The sequence below is a fragment of the Centropristis striata genome, chromosome 8, assembly GCF_030273125.1.
Source record: "Centropristis striata isolate RG_2023a ecotype Rhode Island chromosome 8, C.striata_1.0, whole genome shotgun sequence".
NCBI lineage: Eukaryota > Metazoa > Chordata > Actinopteri > Perciformes > Serranidae > Centropristis > Centropristis striata.
In genome coordinates, this window is record NC_081524.1 from 34074615 (window position 1) to 34100153 (window position 25539).

Here is a 25539-nt window from a genome sequence, read left to right on the forward strand (position 1 = left end):
GGGAGGAGGAAGTGAGCGAGAGAAGTTCAAAGTTGAAGCAGATCTTGTATTTTTCTCTCTCCTGTCCTCGGGGGGAAACGATAACTGTCTGTCTTGCGTACTCATTTATTGCTTACCCCAGGAAAAAAAAGATGTGTGATACATGAAAACATTAACACATACACACATTCTACCACATATAATTACACACTCATCACACACCAACCATAGTGTCTGCATCCAGACACACACGGAGATAGCGAGTTTAATGCTTGTACAGCTGTAAATCAGAGCAGACAATTAGTCATTGTGGGTTTCCTTTTTTGCTTTATGCAGCTTTCTCTGTGCATGGGAGCCTGCTGCGAGATTGGATGAAAGGAGTGAAAGAGCGCGGGAGGATGACAAATTATTAAACGAAAGAACGTATTATATAGATGGATGAAAAGCTTGGGTATTAGGAGCTAGATTCTGGCTGCTAAATCTACCTGCTGGAGCCAAAGCTTTGTGCAAGTTTGTGGGTTGATCTGTTGATGCATCTGTGTGTGTGTATGTGGGAGCGTGTGTGTGTGTGTGTGTGTGCGTGCATGCGCATGTGTTTGTGTGTGTGTGTGTGTGTGTGTGTGTGTGGAAAAGTGCCACTCATTCACTTGTGATGCTGAGAACAGTGTTGACGGAGCATTTCTAATAGCCAGGCGGCTGTGTTCTTCAAACAGATCTCCCTATGTAGACAGCAGTCAGGAGGAAGAGCACTCACTCTGCTCTGACAGTCCTTGTCTGTAATGTGTGTGTGTGTGTGTGTGTGTGTGTGTGTGTGTGTGTGTGTGCCTCCCCGCAAAGCTTGCAGCTTCACTTACAAATTTGCAACTGTGAGCAACTCTGACAGACTGTATGTGCCTTCAAGAGGAATGCTTCACACAGCTAGAACTTTTATAACTGTGTGTGTGTGTTTACCTGTGTGTGCTCGTGTTGTTGCGAGCCTCCCGATGAAACCCTACAGATACAGAGCTGTTAAGACGACTGCCGTACAGCTGGGCCGCTGCCTAAAATACATAAATTTAATACCTGTGTTCTTCTAACATCCTGTCTCAACATGCAGCTACAGAAGTGCTGACTGCTCTCCGGAGCGATGCTGACACATGTCCGCTGATGCCGTCTGTGCTCATGGGAAGTGCAGTTAAGCAGCTATCACAAATGAACAGTGTTTACCTCTGCAGGGATGTTGCCAGACTCCTCAGCACACAGTGTGAGGAGTCTCCTATTAAATACAAATCTGTTGAGTCTGTAGCTGAGCTGCACTGGAAAAGTAGAGCTCAGTGCATCAAGGTGTTAGCAGGCATCAAAGCCCTTCACATTGAAGAGATTTACAGTAAAAGCCTTTCTGCTCCATTCAGACGCATGTTCTGTCAAGCCTTGCTGACTGGCTGCATTGCCGTCAAACCGTTTGCACTCATCAAACTTAACTGGGTTGGAAGTTTCTTTTACTAACACATTTCTACTAGCTACATGTCTTAAAAAGCTCTTATTTAGCCCAAGAGCATAGAAAACATCCTCTTTTCCCCCATCACAGTACACACATGAAGTGACATGTTTTGCCGCGATAATTCATGTTATCTTGTTTTGTTTTTAACTGTTTACCTTCTCAGTTTGAATGCTGCTTTTGACCTGATTTAGAGGAATACTTCTACATTTTGAAAAAAAGCATGTTCGCTTACTTTCTCTAGTCGACAATCTCTCCATTTGCCACTTTCTGTGATTGGTTTCAATATTTTCAGATAAGCCAAACTACATTAACACTGTTTTATGGTTTGTTTGTTTCATTGATCCACTCAGGAAGATCTCTCTCAAAAGTATTGCACTGTAAATCATAATTGTGAGCCCGGTGGTGCAAGTTATTACGGCCCATATTGACATTTGTTTTCAGGTGGTGACCCCCTGTGGGCATAGCATGTTCGCTTACAGAAGCAAAGGAGGAAGTCAAGAGATGTAGTATAATGTTTAGGCAACCAAGTCCGTGTGAGCAGCGCCGTGGGCTGCAGTAAAAATAGACAATGGAATTATGTTTTGACATAACACATGACACATGTCATATTGACTTCATACCAACAACAGTATACCTTTTTATATAGTTTTACTGTCTATGTCTTTAGAATATGCCACAGGCTGAAAAAAATAAATGTTTCTGTTTCAAAATAAAAACAAGGGTTTTATTCAGAATTATTTCTATTTCTTTTGTAAAAAATACGATTGCACGGCCCCATGAATTCATAGAATACTAGCTGTTAATTGTGCAATTACAATGGTAGGAATTAAAATAATACATTCTGTTATTAATTGACATTTTCAAAGGCAAACTAAATATATAGATAGCAGGCAGCAGCACAGTAGCACAGCAGGAGCAGCGCTGTCTGTGTGGAACCTGCTGTGTTGACTTTTGGTCAACATGCATTAACTCTCATACATAAAAATGTCCCATTATACATCACCTATGTAACTGCATCCACTGGTATACAGAAGTAGTTATTTTAAACCAAACCCTGATATTAAACCTAACTGAGTAGTAGCTGTTTCATAAATGTGGTTTTTAGATTATGTATGTATGTTTTCTGTTTTTAGCTGTTTTTTTCCCCTTTTTTATCCTTTTTATAATTAGACTGTTATGCTTTTAACCTGTAGCACTTTGAGATTTCCTGTAATGTAAAGTGCATTACAAATAAAATGTGTTATTATTATTTTTATTATTATTATTATAAATGTGCTGGTTATATAATGCTTAATGACTGTATATAACAGTTTTTCTACCTTGTGCACACAGTGTCTATAACTCCGATTCTCATGTGTCCTTCCTTCCTGCCTCAGGGTGCTGTGATCACCCCAGCAACGCCTATAGAGCCCAGTTTGTCTCTTCACCCCTCCAGTGTAATGGCTCCTCTCACCCAGCAGATGAACCACCTGTCTCTGGGCACCACAGGCACCGTGAGTCTTGTACTTCCTCCAAACCACATACATTATGTTTGTGTGTTTACCTTTTGAGTTGTATTATATTCAATTTAATTAGTCAGTAGAGATTTCTATGATCAACTGTATTTAAAATGATCTGACAGCAGAAACCACACAGCAACAGACATGGAAATTGCTCTTTTTGTGTTTGCTGAAATGTGAGCCAAACCACATGTCTCAGCGGGAATGTCTTTTAATCCAGACATTGTAGAGGACATATGTGCCTATATAATAGTACTGTCTGTGCCCCTCCTTCTCTCTGCAGTACATGCCTGCTGCAGCGGCTGCTCCTATGCAAGGAACCTACATTCCCCAGTACACTGCAGTGCCTGCCTCTGCCATCACAGTGGAAGTAAGGACAGAACAACTTTATTCCAGTTACTCATTATAGCAACTTCAAACAGCAACTTATATATAGTAGTAGTTATGATGATTATACTGCCGTGAAATATTCACAAAAAAATTGGTAGATATTCTGTAAGACCTTGGTGTCAGCACCTATTTATTGCCACTGAGGGAACTTCAGCCTTCAGGGTGAGACATTGCCACTAATTACACTAAATTCCCAGAAGTCAGAGGAACTGTTATCTAATTCTTAAAATAAGCACCCCAAATTAAATTGGGTCTGCTAGAAGAAGTTGAACCCTTCACTTTTAATCAATACCAAGTGAATTTTTTTTATCTTTGCCGAACTGTTTGGATGTTCTCTGTAAACTTTTTTTCACAACTCCTCTGTGAGGAACAAAGTCTTTAGTTCACCTCACCTTTCAGAGGATGAAATTAAACTTTGTGACAGTCTGAGATAGCTTCATATCTGACTTGTTTCCGATGTCAGGGCGTGGTGACAGACCCATCTCCACAGACGGCTGCCCCCTCCTCCCAGGACGCCAGCGGGCAGCAGCCTTTATCAGTGGAGAATACAGGAGATCATGCCACAGCCTACTCTTACCAGCAGTCTAAGTGAGTGTTGTAAATACAGATCTGTCTGTTGCTACAAAGGTGATATATTACTGCTATATTTCTCCTGCATTGTACTGTGAAGTTGTTGTTTTTTTTTAATCATTGTTTTAAATTGATGAAATCAGTGGTGGCAGGTCTGATGAAAGTGGATGCCAATGTAGGATTTTGATATTATGCAGCACTTTATGTGATAATTTAGTTTAGATATGCCATAAATTACTCTGTTATCTCTAGATGAATTTGCAAATGTGTCTGGAGTCTGGAACCTCTCTGTTCATTTTTCATTTCTAAAAGGTGATATGAGTGGGTGCAGACCAAAATGCCTTTGGATAGACCTATATCAATCAGAGCAACAGACATGTGATGTAATGCTTGTGACACATGCAACTGAGTGTGATTATTTGGTCCATTTTCAAGCAGGAAAAAAATGGTGCCCGTTCAGTAAACTTTAACACCACAATTTGTATGATATCATACAAAATATGGCATGTGACAAACACTGCTGTCAGCGTGTTGATATGACAGTGACATAAATCACTGTTTTAAACACATTTGTACGTTTGTAAAACAGTTTAGCTGACATCCCAGCTGACATTAGGCGAGAGGCGGGGTTTAAGTTTAAGTTTATTATTAAGATCCCCATTAGCTGCTGCAAAGCCACAGCTATTCTTCCTGGGGTCCAACAGTATCAAATATACAGTTGAAAACACAAAACATAATAAAAATAAAAAACAAAACAAAACAAAAATTATTCACATATTCACATATTGGGGTACACCCTGGGCAGATCGCAGGGCTGACACATAGAGACAGACAACCATTCACACCTGTGGAAAATTTAAAGTCACCAATTAAACCTAAGTGCATGTTTTGGACTGTGGGAGGAAGCTGAATAGCTGGTGAGAACCCACGCTGACACGGGGAACATGCAAACTCTACACAGAAGAGCCGCAGGCCGGAGTCAAACCGGCAACCCTCTTGCTGTGAGGCAAGAGTGCTAACCACTAGACCACCATGTAGCCCCAAACATATGTTGTTATTCAATTTCAAAGCCCTGTTTCAGCAAAAGCAGTATCAATAAGATAATCTACATACCTGAGGCTGGAAAATTTGTTTAATTACTATTTTGCCCAATTATGCCTAATTTCGTTAATTTGCATCATACCTAAATTTCCAATCTATTGTATGTGCTATATTGAAATTGACAATCTCCACTAAATTTAGCATCTTCTTGAAAGCAAAAACACAAATAATTTATTGTTTTATATAATTGTAAATAAATTCAGGCAGTAAGGGTTTAGGAAAAAAGAACGGATAAAGGTTTAAAAAATACTACTTACGGGCGTCACTTCCAACCACAGGACACAAACACCTGTCCCCTGGTCTAAAGTCCTGGTTTTGTGTTTGCCATCCAACTCCACTTTCACCCTCCAGTTTGGCGACCTGTGTGGCCTAATTTAGTGGGATGCCTATAAAATCCAGTGGCTTACTTTTTGTAGGAAAACATCTGAACCGTTCATGAGAACAGCCTGTTCATTTGGCGTACGTGTGGAAAAGACTGGACAGAGACGCATTAAACTGTCTCCTTCTTACAATCTTACATTTCTACAACAGTGTTTGCTCAGGTTGTGATTAGCAAGTTGCATAAATCATGTTAAATAGCATTTAGCTACAGAAGACAACAGTGTTTAGTTGTTGCACGGACAAAATTGCTTTGTTGTTTTGGTTTCAGAATTATGTCAACCTTTGCTTGTAAAACATTTTTATCTTTCTGCAGGTGTATTCGCCTTGTTTGTCTGCCTCCTAGATAACCTGCTGGTGGTTTCTTTTACACACAGCGGTCGGACAAAGAATGTTGTGCCTGCTGTAGAAACATTGTGCACAGTTTCCTCAGTTACCCTTTTTTCACTGACTTGTTTTTCTGTCTCCTTTAGATAACGAGATTGGTAGGAATCATTGCTGCATTGCCTTTCGAAGGACTGCACTTAGGCGCTGGAGACACAGAGAGAATCAAAATGAAACGGGGACAAAAAAAAAGAGGTGACATGGGCAACACTGAGGGGAGAATGCTTCCACCGTGCACAGGCACCAAATAAAAGACAAAATGAAAAAAAAAATCAATTATATTTCTTACCTGGTTGAACCAAGAGAAAGACAGAGGAAAAAAGAAACGATGGTTGGCTGAACTTGAGGACAATGAAATCAAACGCAGTCTGCACCTTTGAGTTTATCATTTCTCACTGTGAGACTGGACTTTGCCTCGGAAGGAAGACGAGAAAACATAGACTGAAATCTTAACTCAACCAACAAGCTGTACAGAAAAAAAGAACATTTGAATGTGCAGGTAGATTTTCAGACTTTTTTATTAAAAAAAGGAAGAAAGCAAAGTCTTGAAAAAAAAAACAGGTTGTCTTCCTTTGATATTAAGCTACATTATTTTCATTCTTTTTATTATTTGAGTAGTTTTCTAGAATATCAATGTTTTCGTAAATCTTTATTGCCTTAATTTTCTCAAACTTTGGGAAAAAAGTTTCCATAGTGTTGAATTATTAAAAAAAAGTGTGGTTGAATGAGAGAGAGCCACCGAGATGAAATCTACAAAGCTATTTGTACAGAATTAAAAAAAACAAGGTTGTAATTGTATGAAGATGATTTTAAATTATGTGGTGCAGTGCAGCTGATGTTGGTTGGTAGGACAAAAAAAAACTTCTTTAATGCGACTGTGGGAAGGGTCAATCCACTGCTTCCTGGAAAATGCAGTTGAGTTAAATCATTGGATAAAGGTTCTGTTTCTCCATCACATTTGTATTTTTTGGTTTTTGATTGCAGTCTTTTTACCTTCAAAAAGTTTTTGCTTTGCCTGCTTTGCTTGTCTCACTGCAAAAAGAAAAGTAAAAAAAAAAGGAACATTTCTGACTTTGACAAAAAGCAGAAAAAAAAAACGCTAGGATTTTTAAATGTGCAAAAAGCAATAGTTTTAGTAAAACTGTTGACAGTTTCTTGAGTCTTTCTTAAACGTTGAACAAAAGCAGCCAGCAGGTGGCATATTTTATACCAAAGATGAAGAAACTAGGTAGTGAAGAAATCTTCCTTATGTTGTTTTTTCTTTTTTTTTCTTTTTTACCTCTGAAACTGAGATTTTCTTTCTTGTTGCTGTTGGTATGTGAGATGATTTTATCAGTGACTGAGAACATGCAGTGGGTTTGTAACACAACTGCCTCAACCAGAAGAGCGTGCTCTGAGGTGTTTAGTAATGATCTGAAGTGTAACATCTGTGGAGAGACCAGACACGCTGTGGAATGGAGGAAGTGGAGGAGGTAGGTATATAATTGGGAAAAAGTTGTTTTACTATACTTTAGTGTTAAAGAGGCTGAAATGCATTAATCCTGTGGAATATTGGTGTGTACTTTAAACCTGTGTATACACCCTCTACAGGCTGCATTGACCAATCTCAAATCCTCATCATAACAGCTAGCCAAAATGTTCTAGACTTGATTATTTGAAATGCACAGTCTGAGTCCATTAGACAAACTGTTTTATGCCACTGTCTTGCCAAACACAAGCCATTTAAAATGTGAGCAGGGCGATGATCTCTGTTAGAGGAAAGGGCATTTCTGTTGAACGAAATCATGTCAGATTATGTATATTCGAAAAGAACGAGGAGAAATATTTTCTTTTTTCTTTTTTGTGTTGCCTTTTTTTGTCTTTTTTGAGAATTGATTATGATGTGTGAGCTGCTAAACACTTTTCATCATTATGGAGTGAGGCAGTCTTGTGTTGGGTGGGTGTGGAAGAGGTACACCTCCAGAATGATAGCAGTTGACCATCTGAAGCCAAGATAAAGACAGTAAATTGTTATTCATGACTTGGCTGTCTAAAAAGCATCCTACAAGTCTTGTGAATCTTGCCAAGTGACACGTGAGGAGACAAGTTTGTGGTTGCAGCCCCTTAAACATTTTTTTTAAAAATATGAGAATACTGCTCTCTTCTTAGATATGTAAAATCTGTCCTCCAGCCCGTACAAACACATAGGTTGTTTCTTCCTACCCTATAACAGATGCATTTCCTAAATAGTGCCCCAAGATCCGTTGCCACAAGATCAGCACATGCTCATACCTAAACATAACAGTCATAGTTTCAAACATGTGGTTAACACTGTGAAACAATCCCAGTTTGGTTAGGTTGTGCACAAACGATACCTGATTAAAGATGCAATGTCTAATAACCGGCCACATGCTCCCAAATAATGGGGGCAGTATTTCTCCCTGTGCAAGACTTACATGATTTAGCCTCCAAAATGCAGCAATGCCACTGTTTTGAAGTTAATGTGCATTCAATTATTGTTGTTTATTGTAAAAACACACAATTAACCTGCAATGTCCTCAAAGACTGTTGCAATCAGGATCCACTGGAGAGTTTAGCCCGATCCTGACAGATATTACTCGTTTAGCAGAGGGGCAGAAAACAACAGCCCAGCAGAGAGGACGCACAGGCAGATGTGATGCGGAGTCAGGGCTGGGGAAGTTGCAGCCTGCTAGCTCCATGGCTAAGCTAATTTGGGATGTTTTTAGTGGTCTGAAATCACCATAACGCTGCTGACCATGCAGTAGTTCGTAACCTGCAGGCGCATGGTTTGAGTAGCATAAGATTGTGATTTGGGTTTAAATAAGTACATTTGGTACTTAACTTATGTATGTAAATAACATGTGACATGATATGTGACATAAGTAACTTATATATATAAGCTAAAATAACTCAAAATTTTCTTTTAGTTTCACATGTGACACAAACATCTGTTTCCTGGGAGAAAATCCTGTTTGTTTGACCCATCCATCGACCCTGTCCCCCTCTCTCTGTAGCTCTTTGTACGATATCACCTGACTTCCTCCTTTGCACCATAATTGGTGGTGGTGGTCATATATTACCATGGCCACTAGAGGCTACCACCTACAGTAAACATAAATATGGGTCATAATAACCTGCTTTTTAAAATGACCTATGTGGTTGTTATTGGGGGAGGACAGCCTCAAGATCTGGTAATAACAATGTGCATTATTTGTACTGAGTAAGAGAGCATCTTTTGAGAATAAAAACACGATGGACTTTAACTGGCTGACGCCGTCTCTGAGGTCACACCCTAGAAGCCCCACCCACCTGACCCTCCACCAATGAAAAGGAGCTAATGGAACAGACGGACACGTAAAAAAAAAGCATGGTTCAACCAAAATCAAGCAGATACAAACCTCTATAGGAAAATAAATTATTGAAGGGAGAGAGAAAGTAGAGAAAGCGAGAACAAAAGTAATATTTATGAGATCTTTTTTTGTACAGGTGTGTAAAAGAAGATGCAACAGAAATAACTTTGATGATGCTATTTTTTTATTTGCTTGGTCACATGCCTCCCATGTCTTTCAAATTGTGATTCTGAGAGTGTCTGTAGAACCAGTGGATATTGCTGTAGTTTCAAATGTCTCTTCTTTTTGTTTTCTTTTTAGACAAATCTTTCAATAAAAAAATGTTTAAAACAGTCAATACTCATCTTGTATATTCTGCAGACACCACACATGGCCACTAGAGGGCACTGTAGTACACCGAATCTGATGGATGAGAGTTTTTTAGAGGTAGAGCTGTGTGTGTGTGTGTGTGTGTGTGTGTGTGTGTGTGTTTTAACAAGGGATTTTACAGTTGCTCGGCTGACACAGATAAAACAGAGGTATTTAGATTTAAACAGGCATATTGTACTTTAATATATCCTCTGTTAATTGATAAATTAGGTTTGGAGAAGGAGCCACCAGTGTTTAGTATTCAATTAAATAACATACTGAGCTCCAGTAAAATCATTAAGGAAGCTAATGATGCAACACGGAAATCTAAATTTCATACAACAGCCACAGAAGGTACAGTTAGTAGATATGTTTATTATATGTTGAATAGAGCTACAATTACTATCAAAACAGGAACAATACATTCAGTGCAATACACGTAAACCATGCATAATTCTTTTCCAGTGCAAAGACAACAATATAAAAGAAAAAAGCTAACCAATTAGAATACAATGTAAACAGAATGCCAAAAGACACACCCACTTTTCTGGAATGAATGTTTTGTAATGACACTATCTTGTCCAAGCAATAATAGGAAACATGTTTTGGGTTTACTTCCACAAGTATTTTTGATTTGCAGCTCAGGGAGATTCATAGCGCTCTCTCTGTTGGTCATGGTTGTGCTGACTGATCAAAGCTCATGTGTATATATATATATATATATATATATATATATATATATATATATATATATATATATATACACACACACGCACACACACACACATATATCTGAGCATAAACTTATCTTAAATACAGAATGAAAACCTTCCCAGCGATGGAACAAGACAAGGTTTGTATATAAATTCGATGGTGTAACAGTAGCTAATGTTTATTGTATAAAATGTATCTTGTATTCAAATCTATTGAGAGAAGAAAAGTTACATTATTTAACATGTAATTAGTTTGGCAAAATCATAATGAAACAATGGCACATAGCACATTCAAAGCTCTTTTTATTAGGAGGGTTTTCATTCGGTTAATGTGGAGTGTTGTTCTGTACCTCAGTACCAATATCTATCTGTCTGTCTATCCTTCAGTTTTCTCAACAACCGATCATCTGATCGACTTCCTGCTTGTTTGGCGTATTGCTGAGGAACCAAGGAATGGCAAAGTGCATTGCATGCTGGGTCTCTGTTTTACAACAGTACATTCCGCAATTTATGAAGAAGAGAGACTGGAGATGTTACATTGTAGCAAACTCAAATATTTCAAGCATCAGCGACGTAACTTTTGCAATAAATGCTTTTGTTCTTGGCAATAGCCTGGTCCCAAAAAGCTAGTTATCACCTGACATAGCTAAGGTGACGCAACTATATAATGGCAGGTGTAACGCTACAGGACTCACAGAAGCAATGTCGAGAGTGAAGTTGATCGGATGAGTGGATCTTGAGAAATTGCACAGGAGAAACAATGGGCTTGTTCTATACAGGCACGTTTTAACTAAAGCTAGCTCCATGGCTAAGCTAACTAACTTAACTAAAACACTAAAATAAAGTTGTGCCAAAGTGCTTCCATTTTGTCTGTAAAACAAATTCCTTTGGTGCAATTAAATATATAATACAGGAAAAAAAAAAAAGGTGAGTGAGTTTGCAGATTAGCAGATTACACAATGTGCGACAGGAACAAGCATGTTGACATTTCTGCATGCTCTTACATCATCTACCGTGACAGTAAACTACTTTTATGTGTCATCTGTTTTTGCCTTTGAAACAACATTTTCCTTTAGGGCAGTTGAAAACATTAATATATACAAAAAAAATGAAAAACCCCAAATCTGTGTGTGTGTTCCCCTGAGGTGCAAAATTAAAAAAGTGTTTTCAGTACTTTTACTAAGGTGTTCTTTTACTGTCTCACATGAAGCTAGCTCAAAGCCTCACAGTCACTGGCAGGATACCAGTGAGAGGTTTTCATTTTGAGGCTCTTACTTCAGATTTCATAAACTCTCATAGGTGAAATAAAAGGCAGTAAATGGCTCATGATTAAAGCCCCCCAAGGCTTACAATAGCTGGCCATTCCCTTTGTAACATACACTCTTAGTAGCAAGTGCGGATGATGAAAATGAAAACTATGACAAAAGTTATGATGGTTAGTGCTGAAAATAGGAAGATAAGGCCGGCAAAGACGGGGTCCGTCATGGGGGGTATTACTGCCACTTCAGACGGGATCATGTTGGACATACTCAGCATGTAGCCCAAACTCCAACCTATGCTGGTTTCTTTTATCTGAAAAGAAGAGAAAAAGTAGAGAAGAGAAGAGAAGAGAAGAGAAGAGAAGAGAAGAGAAGAGAAGAGAAGAGATGTTACATGTTCTAGCTTACTCCTTTTTACCAAAGAGTGCATACATTTTGTTTAAAAAGGCTTTTGGAATTTTTCTTAGATAAAAACCCATCTATGTCAAACACGAGAATGTGAAGTAAAATGAAGAGATTAAGAATGTTTCAATAACAGCATACTTTCATAACAATTTGCTGGGTGTAAATTAATCCTATGGCCTTTATCTTTTTAATTAGTGCCAAAAAACACCAACATGAAAAATTACTCTGACCCATTAAAATGACAACATATCTTCTCACCTCAATGTTTTTTGTGTCTTCCAAAAAAGTGGCCAGACAGAAATGAGCATGATAGCATGCCAAATGTTTGATAGCGTCCTTTAGTTTGGCCATAATGAGCCTTGTTACAACCATCCCTGGTCTACCTTACTGATATTTTTTGGTATTCGAAAAACAAGCATAAACCATCCAATAATTATGAGAAAAATATTACTTTCCAACCTATAGAATACTGTCTTTGATCTGCAGTTCGCACTTGATGTCAAGGAAAAAACCTGACTAGTTTTGGTTCCTTCTGGGAACCAACTATTCAGGTTCTGCTCCAATTTGTTTTTGGTCAAAATACTCAAAACAATTCAACACTGGGAGCACAATTTCTTCCAGGTTGGTGGAAAAGGGGAGCCTGTGAATTTGCACCCTGGACACAGTAATTTTTCAGTGGTACTACATTACATGTCATTTAGCAGACGCTTTTGTCCAAAGCGACTTACAATAAGTGCATTCAACCTGATGGTACTAGACATAGACCATAGGAATCAAGTAAGTACATAACTTTGAGAGCTAACTGTCATCGCTAAAGGAATGCTATATGTTAAAGAAGAAAAGAAGAGAAAAGAATAAGACATTTCTTTTTTTTTCTTTTTTTTTTTTTTATATATTAGGTGTTAGGTACATGCAGCTAATACATCACTTTGCATGTCTACAGAAGTTGCGAAAATAAAAACAGGCATGAAGTTGAACAATTATAGTTCACAGGAAAATTATGACTCATACTGCCCAAAGAACATCCCTGCAAAGAGTGTGTCTGTTTTGTAACTTTTCTCAAGTTGTCTACATCCAGCAGACACCCTTAGGCACTAAACAGCACACACAGCACACTAACTCTCTTGTTGATGAGTTTGGAAATTTGGAACATCTCCAGCTGCTCTTAAGGATCGTTCTTGGGGAGTACAAAGGTTAACTGCCATGCAATTTGGAAACACTGACAGTAGTCTGTCACTTTGTAATTGCTACTGTCTTTTTTTTATGAGTCATGACTGATAGAGTGGTGTGACAGACCAGGGATCCCCTTCTGGTGAGGGACTTCCTTTGTAAAAGACGTTGCATGCCTTCAGGGCATCCCAGAGCGATACATTGCCTGCCTTTTACTCTGGCCTTAACTTTTGAGCTCAGATGATTGGTATGACAACCATCTATCTTTTGGTTTTCCATGGGTGGCCTCATTCATACTTGTGTATGTTAAATGCTGTTAAATGCCTGTGCCTGAACATGAACAGGGGTTGTTAGCAGTTAAAGCACAGCAACTCTACTGGTGGTTGTGTCTCCTTTATATATATATATATTTTTTTTTTTAAAAGCCTTATTTTGTGAGAGAATATATAAACACAGACAAGTTTTTGTGAAAATTATTGGTGGCTTATGTTCAACCAACCTCTTTTTGGAAGTTGATGTTTTGCCATGTGTCTTTGTCAAACTTGTATCCATCTGCCAGCAAACTGAGGACATAGTGAGCTGCAAAACAGTATGTCCTCAGGTATCTTTCACTGATCGATTTCTTATTTGCCTTCAGCTGAAAGAAGAGAAACAGAAATTAGAGTCAGGATAAAGTCATTCAGTCAGAACGCTGTGATATACCTACAGTAGATGGTGGTCTACACAGCCCCAGATTGGAGAAGCAGACAGGAGAACCGAAACAGAAGCTAAGCAATGTACTGTTGTGGATGGTGGCAGAAGCAAAACGTATTATCCACCTTAAAAAGACTAAAAAAATCTATATTTTTATATTTATTCAACATATTTTCCCTGTTTAAGTTTAAGTGATGGAACTCATTGTTTGTTCTCTTCAAAACCACCAGACTCCATTGACTGAAACAGTGATTTTACTTCACAGAACACAGGCGTGGCTGGTCTACCGTTGCCTTGATCCTTTTGTTTGTTTGTCTTATTGCGTGATCTTGGTGAATCCAAACTATCCCTTTAAAACCAAGTCAAACAATGACACAAACAAAGACCAGCGAGACCTGGCTAGACCAGCAACTCCTGTGTTCCTAAGGTAAACTGACAAGGTTGGTTGCTTTTTAACAAAAGCATAGATAATGGCTTTGGTGGGCCTTTTCATGAAGTTTAAGTACTTTTTGCTGCAGGCCCAGTCCACAGCTGTACATTTCTTTGTGTCTGGGAGTGCCATCAGCCATCTACTGTAGGTAAGGTAAGTACTTCATGATGAAACACCACCTTCAATCCGGACTAACCTTTTAAGGCATAAGACAAGACTGAGACAAAACAATGTGTGGTGAAGACAAATTTGAATTCATATTTAAGATTAGATCAAAAAAGATTTTTTTTAAACAGTTGCAAATCTGTTATGCAGCTATTTTGATGTCTGATATACAGGCATGTGTCTATACAGTCCCTGTAATAGGAAAATAGTCAGTATTGTGTTGATTTAAGTCCTTTTTTTATCTCACTTACTGTAAAATAACTGAGCTGCAATAGGCCTACATGTTGTTTTATTTAAAGTCTTAAGTTGGAGTCTTCACGTCATGGTTCGACTGGATCAACAACACTAAATCACACAGAGAAGTCATGGTTCTTTCACTCAGTCACTGATATCAAAGCAGGTATTTGGCCTTAAGGCAAAAAAAAATTATCTGTTCCTGATAAGTAAATGATTGTGTAATGTGTTCAGCCATTGTGCAATAAGTAGTGTTTGCTGCACCACTTAGTGCACATAAAGATTTTCTGATCCTGGATCATTCCTAATTCCCAATATATTATTACTATAGCTGTAGACCAACTGGAAGAACTTACCACTTCCCAATGTGTGTTGCAGAATTCCGTAACTGATGCATTGAATTGATCAAGACCTGATGATCCTAATATCCCAATCGCCCGAGCAACGTAGAAGTATCCTGCATATGCCTGACAGGAACAAGAGAGACATATGTTTGTTTTTTTTTCACCTTCTTTTCTCTTCTTCCACATATTCTGTTTACACTGTGTGTGTTACCATGAAATCTCCAGCGATGGGAGGCTGCTCAACCCCGTCGAACGAACACTGGGATGAGTGACAAGTCTTGAAATCAAATATGGATCTCACTATGCTGCCACATTTGGCCCCATCGCCAGTTCCCTCAAGGAATAGTTGTTTATTTGGGTCGTAGCCGATTGGCTTCTTTGTGCACTCTGTGTCATAAATGCTTGAGGCGACCAGGGTGGTGTTGTAACCTTCAGGGTAGCAGGGGTTAGGGATGGGGCTTGTGTTTGATTCCTAGAGTGTTAAGAGGAGGAAGACGATGTCAAAAGAAGGAATGGAGGATGAGAAGGAAATAAAACTGTGAGAAAGAAAGGGACAGGAACAGACATGGGAGGATGAGATAAGAAGGTTTGGACAGTTTGACAAATCGGTTACATACAACCATCTATACAGTCATGGAAAAAATTATTAGACCACCCTTCTTTTTTACACTTTATAGTTCATGTTAATGCCTGGTACATAAGAGTTTAATTTAATTATTTAATAATAATTTAATTCAAGAGCTGATTTGATGTCATTTTCCATGGTTTTCTTGATAATAACCAAAATAATTATCAAGAAAACAATGGTAAATGGCTAGATATTGGCTCTTGAATTAAACTACTAACCAGGCATTAAAACAAACAAGAAATTGAAGAAAAAGGGTGGTCTAATATGTTTTTCCATGACTGTATATACAATCACACATGATCACATACACATCCTTATGTGAATACAAAATTAGCTAACAGTTTATACTCACAACATATTCTTCCTGCACTGCATATTTCACCAGCTACAATTTCTATTAGTTTCAAAAATGAAGCCATAAGCTGCCAGAAATAATGGATCTCCTGCAGACTTGCTTCAAGACATTCACTTTCTGATCAATATTCTTAAAGACATAATGCATTCTTGACTGGTCTCCCATTGCCTGTTAGCAACTCAGGGACAGCGGTGTTCACTAATCAATTCTTAACTGGGCATTAATGGATTTTGTCCTCCACACACACACAAAAACACTGCCATGTGCACCACACATACAAGCACTTAAGCATGAACATAGAAAAACAAAGAATCATCACCTTTATAGCTGGAAGATATGATATATATGATAGACACAATATATTCCATGCACACACACACACACACACACACACTTGCAAAAGGCAAAAAGAAAAGCTGTGTACCTTGATTATCATGTCCAAAACCCTCTTGTCAGCCTCATTTTTGCCATAGCAGAGGAAACTGTGTGTGTAGACATTGTAAGGGTAACCGTAAAGTTTGACATGCATGTAGTCAGTCCCGTTGAGATCCTCTTGGACAGCAAAGGCAATTTGTGTCGATGCTCCACCAAGGTCCATAGACCCGACAGTCTTTGCCCCATCTGGGCGTACATAGGAGTTCCAAAGGTTTTTCTGTCAATATAAATGAGGAACATTAGAATATGATGAACCGTGTCATGGCCCTGTTTGTAAAGCAGCAATATTTGTATTAATTTATTAGGGGCCGAGGTGCGAGGACCCTATTGAAATTGAAGGAATTATTATTAGGGACCGAGCACTAACGGTGCGAGGACCCTATTGAAATTGGTCAGTTTTAAGGGCCCGAGCAGGCAACGATCTGCGAGGTCCCTATTGTATTTCGAATGATTATTATTTTTATTATTTTTCTTCCCCCCAAATGTTCGCATATTTCATATTTCGCATCAAGTGGAGATCTTCCAAAGTCTGTTAGCTACAAAACTATTCTGTTTCTGGAATCTGTTGAATTCTGTGGTGAGTTACAGCAATTTTTACTCAACAATGTTTCATTGGGTAATCAATCAAATTAGGCCTACACACACACACACACACGCAATAATGGGGAGCATATACACAGGCTTTTTGCCTATGGTTCCAATGAGAGAGAGGAAGTAAGAAAGCGAGCTGTTGAAACATTTTAGTTTCAGTTGCGTTGTCACCAGTTTATCTGTAGTGTTGTAAGGGGACAGTCTCTTGAACCCGGTCCTTACACGAATTTGTGGTGTTGCAGTCAACAGAATCACAATTTTCTGCAGTTGCAAACATGCATTTCCTAATATTCAGTTAATTTTTTCAAAATTCTTCTCACTGCATGAAAAACTGTATTTCCTGTCCGGTGGACGCCTAAAACGTGCCTCAGCCTGTGAAGTTTGCGTTTGAGTGTAGAAGGTCAGGTGCTCAGTAGCGGCCCTGTTGCATGTCTGACATCAGGACCTCATCATTAGCACTCTGGCCTTGCCAATGCTTCATTTATGAAGCCCCTTCCTAAATACAAAAACGTGGTTGGGGAGAGGGACGTCTGGAATGCCCTGCTTAGCCTGCTGACCCGGCCCCGGATAAGCGGAGGAAAATGGATGGATGGATGGACAATAGTGATTATTATTGTTGTGTAGTGAGTGACACTATCCTGGCTCAGGAGAGAAATGTGTGTTACCAGTTGTAGAAAAAAAAAACCTGATATGCATTTTTAACCAGTCCTTCAGGATCATTTTGCCCATTATTAATAATATTTCGGCAGAAATTAATCAAACTGGATTTACAATGGATCTTTGCTGAATACAATTTCATATTAAACTCAATTTGTGTGTTTAGGGGATGTTTATCTGCCATTAGTGGACAAGTCGGATTCAGAGATAAATGGTAAATGAAACACATAAAATCGTTTATGAACTTTGTATAGCTTCATTTTACTCAGGGGTAGGCAACCTGAGGCTCCAGAGCCAAATGTGGCTCTTCAGGTCATCTGCAGTGGCTCCCTGTGGCTGTAACAATTTTTAGGGGCCGAGCACTGAAAGTGCGAGGACCCTATTGTAATTGGTCCGTCTATTCTTATTATTATCATCCTGGAATTGTAATCGCCTTTTTGGGGCCTTTCTCATATTCAAAAACTCATCATTTTTGGAATATACATAAATCTTCGCTCAAATTTACGTATTCTAGTGGTCATGGCAATGGACGTGGCAAAATGACTCAACAGCGCCCCCTTGAAAGTCATGAAAATTCAGCCCCTCGCACAGGAATGTCATAGAGACACAAAATTTAGTACATACATGTATCATGGCACAACGCACCAAAAAGTCTCAAGAACCCATACCCTAAAACGTACAGGAAGTCGGCCATCTTGGATCAAAAATGGCGTTTCCTGCTGTTTTTGCCCATTTCCATGCCGCATACTTGAACAAACTCCTCCTACAAATTTCATCCAATACTCTTCAAACTTGGTCAGTGCCATCACATGGCCTTTGGGATCAAAAGTTGCATAAATCTTTACCGACGGTCACACTATGTAGGCGTGGCATGGCGGCAAAATATGGCGTCTCGCCATAAAACACAAGATCGTTATAGCTTTTCCATTCTTTGTCTGATCTGATCCAAACTTCTCATGCTTCATCAGAGTCCAGCCCTTAACACTTCTAAATAACAATATTTCATAAAGCCCCGCCCCTTATGCTTTATCCACGCCCCCTTTCATAAAATAACCACGTTGCATACTTTACCAAACTCCGCCTACAAATTTAATCCCATTGACTTCTAAGTTGGTCAATACCATTACAAGCCCTTTGGGAACATAACTTATCAACACCTTTACTGACCTTCGAATATGTGGGCGTGGCATGCCAGCAAAATATGGCATCTCGCCATAATACACCAGACTCCATAACTTGACCATACATTGTCCAATCTGTCCCAAATTTCCCACACCTGATGAGGGTCCAGCCCTGACCACACCCACATGTCATTATTGACACACAGTCATAGCGCCCCCCGCTGGCTACAGGAAGTAGCATGTTTTACTCAGACAGGCCATTTGGGACGCATAGGGACTGAGCCCAGAGCGCCGCGCCCGACGAGGCCTCCTCCGATGGCTCCACTCTGCTCGGTCCCGTTCAGTCCTGCTTGCAGGCCTAGTTCAAATTAGATTTCTAAAGGCTGGAGTGTACAACTTCCCCATATTCTATATAAGACTTAAGGCAATGATTTTTTCTACCTAATATATGATATTTTTTTTACTCTTTTCCTGAAGTCATAAACAATGAGACATTGAAAATGGATCACCAGAATTTTTTTTCTTACTTTACTCACAGGGCTTCCGTCTACACGTACCTTTTGACATAGAAAGACTAAACAAACCAATGACAGTATCTTACCTCTAGGAAGTTTCCCATGAGGTAGTTGACGGTGATCCACCCATATAGCCCTTCTTCTTGACCAGTAATGATGGCAGCATTTTGGAAGTTAAAAGGCAAACTGCTCAGGTATTCTCTGAGACGTGCCAGGACTTTATTGGACCTATTTTCATCCTGTTCACTTAAAGCAAAGCAGAAAAAGGACCAGAATTATACTGGAAGCAGGATTGGCCAGTAGCAGTGTCAGTAACAGATTTTTGCTTCATAGTTTCTGAATACATGTTTTGTGCATTTTCTCTGTTGATTGAACATTTGAATACTTTAACAGTATTGATATAGCACCTACACCTGCTTCATAATAAATAAATAAAAAATAACAACATGTAAATCTTGCTTTTTACAATATCAGACTTTAAATTGCTCCGAACCTTCCAGTCACTTTCCAATACGACATTGGAAATGGCAAGAGAATAGCCAAAAGCACACTCTTTTCAACATTTACTTACTGCAGCAGTCTCATTCCAGCAGTAGCTCCCAGAAAGAGAGGTGTATTTTTATGTTTTTGAACAGGAAAGGCTTTGGAGATGTTGTTCATGCAATCTTGGAATCCTTTCATTGATTTGGCATCTTTCTTTGGGTCAACTTCCATCTCTGAGATACCATCGCCTGTAAGCAAAAGGCCAAGCTAAAATCATATTCTAAAGCACAGGCCTGGAAAACTAGATAATAGCGGGTGATGGGGTATTTCAAAATGCTCAGGAAGCTTTGGCTTTCATTATTCTGCCATCATTGTAGAGACAATGACTCACCAGCAACTCTGCAGTTCATTAGCTCAGTCACCACTCCTGTGTCATTCTCCTTATCCCCTGGCCACTGGTACAGGAACACATTGGAGCGTGATGAACCCGCATCTATCACGATACCATACTGAGGGAGAAAAAAAATGACGTTACAGCTTTCCTCTTCTTAATTTAGTCGAGGTGATCGCACTTCTTACCTTGATTAGTAAAATATCTAAAAAAAACAAAAAACTAAATGATGCATGGCAAAGAGCTGAAACTATAAAGACCAAATAGAAGACTACAAAGAAGCTGCAGTGATCCCCTCCACCATTAACACACATGGTCCAACAGGACCACCAATCCATCACTACGCTGATGAGAAAAACGTTTTTTCCCCTGACCCTAACATCTGGATATCGTCTTGCAGCACATTCACAACTGAGAGTGTGTCAGAGCTGAAGTATGTGTTTGTATACCTGTCCCTGTCTCTTTCTTTTACTTTGTTTAAGTGATAACTTCACATGTATGCATGCATCCTTAGTCATTTGTGCGTGTTTGTATATCTTCACCATCTTCAAATGTTCGGACCCCCAGGTGTCCTGAATGATGGCAACAGCAACAAGAGCTGCAATACTGCCCAAGAGGAGAAGCAGCACTACTGCTATGCGACACTTGTAGCCCATTTGCCGCTTGGAAGCCATTTCCTGTTGGCAAGAAAATAGGTTAAAAATGTGGTTCACACTAAAAGCATTTAGCTCTCAAAGTAATGACACGTGATGAGTTTTGAAAAGTGATGATGAGCAATAATAGTACACTTTATTTACTGAGCTGGATTAAAAAAACAGTGGTAGCACTATAAGTATTGACGGACTAAGCAAAACCAAACACATTACAGGGAACACAACCATATGTTTTGTATACTACAATTAGGTACTTTAATCCCATTAGATTGTTTTAGACATATTAAGGCAAATATGCAAAGCATTAAATGGAGTGTGTTGTTGTCATTGTTTATATGATCTGCAAAGGAGAAAATACCCTAGCTTCTCTCATCTTAAGTTTCTTTTAATACAGTGAAGTGAGGATGTGTGGTGTGACTTCAGAGAATTTTGGGAGGCGTCAGCTCCTACAGAGGTGAAGGGTTAACAGCTTTTGAGTGCTTTCCATGTCGTTAAGAAGAAACAGTGCAGTAATTCAATAGCCAGCAAGGACATATATGTTGCTTGCATATTTAGCCTTGAATTCTCAGATGTTTGGTCGTTTTTTATCTAAACTTGAACTACATATGCAGCTTAAATGCACTCATGAAACTAATTCAAAGCACAACACTGATTGGCAGAATGTGTTCTTGTTCAGGGCCGGAGGGTATATGGGTGTAGAGCTAGATTACAACATCAGACAAAGGATTGCTGCCACTTTCAGTATTGCACAGGGCCACTGAACATGAAACCTGCCATTGAAGACCATTAGGCTTGTTTTGTGTTTAACTCTTCCTAATGGCTGCCAAGAAACACCCAGATATTCAGTACAAACACTGATATGTATAACAAATGCATGTGATGTCCAGCTGCAGGAAATGAAAAAACATTCATTTCAGTCAAATTTTGTTCTTGTTAAAAACATAAACCATAAACATAGCGTGACAGAAACTGCTTTGTTTGATTTCCATGTGTTCGATGACAGAAAACAGTGTTTCACGCCAGATCCACCATGTGTGTTTCGATGGAGAAAGGTTACACGTACATTACGACAATATATCTCAACAGCAAGACTCTTGTTCTTCTCATGTAGTCAATGTGGCTGCAATTAAGGCCTCTGAAACACGAGACGCAGCTCTTTGGAGATAAATGCACGCACGCACACACACACACACACACACACACACACACACACATCCTTGAATTTACTTTTTTTTCATCCTAATATCCTTATTCTATTTCCTTTGCATGCTATTTATGCCTTATTTCACAACTGTGCATGTTATCATTGGTAGCGCTGTATGTGAAGAAAATCTATATTTAAAACTACATCCAAGCCTACCAATGTCATGTTATATAATAGCAATATATTTCATTTATAATAGAAAGAGGAAGAAAATTGCATATTTTTCTTTATAGGGGCATGAAAGGAATAACTGGATATAAATAATGACACCGTAATGGATATTATTCAGTCTTCCTTTGCCTAAACTTGCCACATCATGCTGTCTCCACAGCAATGGGAGGTCATAAATGGATGCAATATCGTAATTACTACCTGCGCTGTGCAGCTATTAGGTAATGCTGTCTAAGCCGTGTCATAGGTGTTATTTTCAGAGGTGGAGTAAACACTACCACATGTCCCCATCTCCCTCCCTATCCCGCCTTTTTTCCTTACTTTCTTGCCTCTTTGTAAGCTCTATAAAGCCAAAATAAATATTATCCTCCTCTGTTGTCAGCAGACTATGTCGGCTGAGTAATAACAATGTTTGTTGTCCTTTCACACTGCAGAATTTAAAGTTGCCACAGCAACTTTGACGTGCAGGTAGAAAGCTGCTAGACGAGGTGTGATTACAAGCAGAGGACATGTCTGATGTCTCTGACAGATCTGGCTTAAGTCGGCTTTACACTTTAGTGTCATGCCTGTGACAGCTAATATTCCCGGTTTATGAATTTAGGTGAATTCTCTGTATAGTTATTGAGATACACATACTCTGTGGTATACTGTCAAAGTAACAGTTAAGAGTAAAAGGCAGAAATGCAGATGAAGGCACCCTCTGTTTTTGTATGTTTCCCATACAGTGCTGGCGGAAATTTAAGTAAGACATACATAACCCTGAAAATGAAAATATATGCTTCTATCAAGCTCACGACATAATGATCGCTGTGAGTCTAAGAATAAATCCCCAACTAGCAATACTAACATCCTTGTTTTTAAAGTGTACCGTATAATAACTATGATTACAGCTAACCCTAATATTTGCACCTATTGAAGACAAGCTTGCAAAAAACAACATAGCATAAGCTCTTTGATCCGGCTGGTTAATCCAGGATCCTGTTGGGTCTAGGTTGTCTGAACGATGTCAGTGACATTCAACAGCTGTCCATAATAACAGTTTAAGTTTACTCACAATATTTTTGGAAAATAATTGATTTTGGAATGTAGTTAGCTCTGTTGCTAATGCAAGTTTTAGCAATTCAGTCTCTCACTTTAATCTAAGTTGTTTGTGTTTTTAATCTTCATCATGTTTTTATCAGGAATTTATCTAAAATATGTTTGGAAAAATGTTTTTTTTGACTTGTATAAACCTTACATAATGCAGATTAACATCTAATTAGCATTACATCACAAAGAGGTGAAATGTTAGCTGAGTAGAGACGGGTAGCTGGTTTTACTTCAATTTGTTAAGGTATTTGCTGTAAAAAAAATTTAACTCTGTACATGCAATTACACAATCCTGGGGTTTGAAACACATAAACGTACAGTCTACTTTTTTGTACGAGTAATTTATCCTCAACAAGTAAAATTAGAGCAAAGCTAAACATGTCTATCTGAGTATGATAATATGTATTGTGATATTACACTGCAAGCAGTTGTGTATTTGCATGTGACAGCAATGTCAGCATCAAAGTGTACTAAATAACATTAATGTGGTTTCTCTGATCTTAAGCCACACACAAAAACAATCAGGACCATTCTGCTCTCTGTTCACCACCCCTATTCACAGAAACTCCCTCTTTAATGGTGCACCTGGTAAACCAAAACAATGCCACAGAAGTGCTTCTTTAATTTGAATGACCGGTTAACCATAAGAATCAGCAGGTATACGCCTACACTTTTCATTAAGAGAATAAACACTGACAACACCCACATTATCCTTACAAATAGTTTTGGATTCTCATAAAACTTTTTTGCACAAGTTGTTGACTCTGCATGTATGAACGGGTAAAAGAGTGACTGAGAAATGTATACACCCATTCAGACACGCCACAGTAAATCATCTCACACAGTGAAACTTACTCACCTGTGTCAAAAAACCCTTCATTGTAAATGCATGTTTTGTTAACAGGTAAATAAATGTATCTGAAACAGAAGAGGTGTGATTGTTTCTTACCTTGAAGAGTTGGTTTGTAGGTCCTAGTTGGCAGTGGGAGTGAGATGGCTCTGAAGAAGGGATGAGGAAACACAGCAGGAAATGGGAGAGCAGCAAAGGAAGGGAGAGAGTGAAACAAGGGAGTGTGCTGTGAGTGGGAGAGATCTAAAGAGTGATTGGCCCACAGGAACAGGAGCTGTTGTACCCCAAAGAAACAGAGAGTGTGTGAGAGAGGGAGCATGGGGAGGAGCAACATATACAAACTCCATTTTCACCACTCCCACTCCCACTACACCAGTGAAGAATTGAAACCGGTCCAGGAGCACAGACAGTGAATGATGCAGGTCTTGTTCCTTGCTCACTATCTGTGTTAATGTTAAGCACAGCTAAAAGTATTAAGTATAGCATATGCATGAAACAATGAAACAATGTGAGAAGAGAATGGGGAGGGGGGGTTAAAGTTAATTCATGTAATCAATACCATTGAGTGCAGTGTGGCTGAGTATCTGCTTCACAGGGTTATCACTAAGTCAGCTCTTATTTGATGAGCCTCAACTGAAGGAAGAAGTACTACGTAAAGAAAGGGATCAAGTGCTGTAGCAACAATCATGGATGTGTTGGTACCTGTAAGCTCCCATTTTCTTATTAAGCTCCAGTTCTCACAGTTAAAACGATGAGTCATTTATCAGAAAGTACAGTGGAACAAGTGGGAAATTGTGCTGTAATCTAGTATGTTTGTTTTGCGGAAGGAGGAAAACTAAAGTGTGTGTGTGTGCGTGAGTGCGTGTGTGCATGAGAGAGAGAGAGAGAGAGAGAGAGAGAGAGAGAGAGACAGAGAGAGAGAGAGAGAATTTGTACGTGCATGCACATGTGTTTGGATTTGTTGCATTTTCTGGAAACATGAGAACTCCTTGTATTTCTGTGTCTGTCAGTCCAATCTCACATTAGAGGAATGGAGACATCAGTATGCATCAGGCTTAAAAGTCCAGATCAATGACAGAAACAATTGTAACCAGTTCAGACAAAATGTCTAAACACTTGAACACTTTCAGTCATGCGATCCATGTATTAGTTCAATGCTGGAAGGAAGTGGTGATGATCTTTTAAGCCCACAAAAAAACATAAATTCAAAGACCAAATTGTTCTCCTGACCTCATAGAGGCACTCCACCTATGTATCATTTTATTAGTCACAGGGGGATGCTACTCAGCCCCAGAAAACAAATACATTATATAGTGTTGTGTGGTTTTGGAAAAAAACTTAAGTGAAATCAGCCTGAGAAGTGTGCTATGCAGACTACAGATATATGGGAAAAGAAACATTACAAACTGGGGGAATTGGGTATAAAATAGGATATGGATTACCAGGCAGGAAGGGTCTAATTAAACCTCAGTCCAGTTGGATCAGGGGCGGACAAAGTGCACTA

At 39.0% G+C, this 25539-nt stretch overlaps 2 protein-coding genes across 2 annotated transcripts in view; one reads left to right on the forward strand and one right to left on the reverse strand.

The window, feature by feature from the left end:
• Positions 1 to 9468, forward strand: part of LOC131976915 (RNA-binding motif, single-stranded-interacting protein 3-like) — a 142311-nt gene extending 132843 nt beyond the window's left edge. Inside the window, exons 11-14 of the mRNA XM_059340136.1 lie at positions 2836 to 2952; positions 3242 to 3328; positions 3812 to 3936; positions 5871 to 9468. Coding sequence (XP_059196119.1) covers positions 2836 to 2952; positions 3242 to 3328; positions 3812 to 3936; positions 5871 to 5874 — 333 coding nt within the window. The 3' untranslated portion in view covers positions 5875 to 9468. The remainder of the gene's footprint in view (positions 1 to 2835; positions 2953 to 3241; positions 3329 to 3811; positions 3937 to 5870) is intronic.
• Positions 9469 to 10260: 792 nt separating this feature from the next.
• Positions 10261 to 24205, reverse strand: entpd3 (ectonucleoside triphosphate diphosphohydrolase 3). The gene is made up of 10 exons (XM_059339628.1): positions 24135 to 24205; positions 20611 to 20745; positions 20069 to 20186; positions 19766 to 19925; positions 19281 to 19440; positions 16300 to 16527; positions 15104 to 15364; positions 14905 to 15015; positions 13526 to 13663; positions 10261 to 11764 (listed from the first exon to the last, which is right to left on the reverse strand). Exons 2-10 carry the CDS (start codon positions 20740 to 20742, stop codon positions 11576 to 11578), a joined length of 1497 nt encoding a protein of 498 aa, XP_059195611.1. The 5' UTR covers positions 20743 to 20745; positions 24135 to 24205; the 3' UTR covers positions 10261 to 11575.
• Positions 24206 to 25539: the final 1334 nt, after the last annotated feature.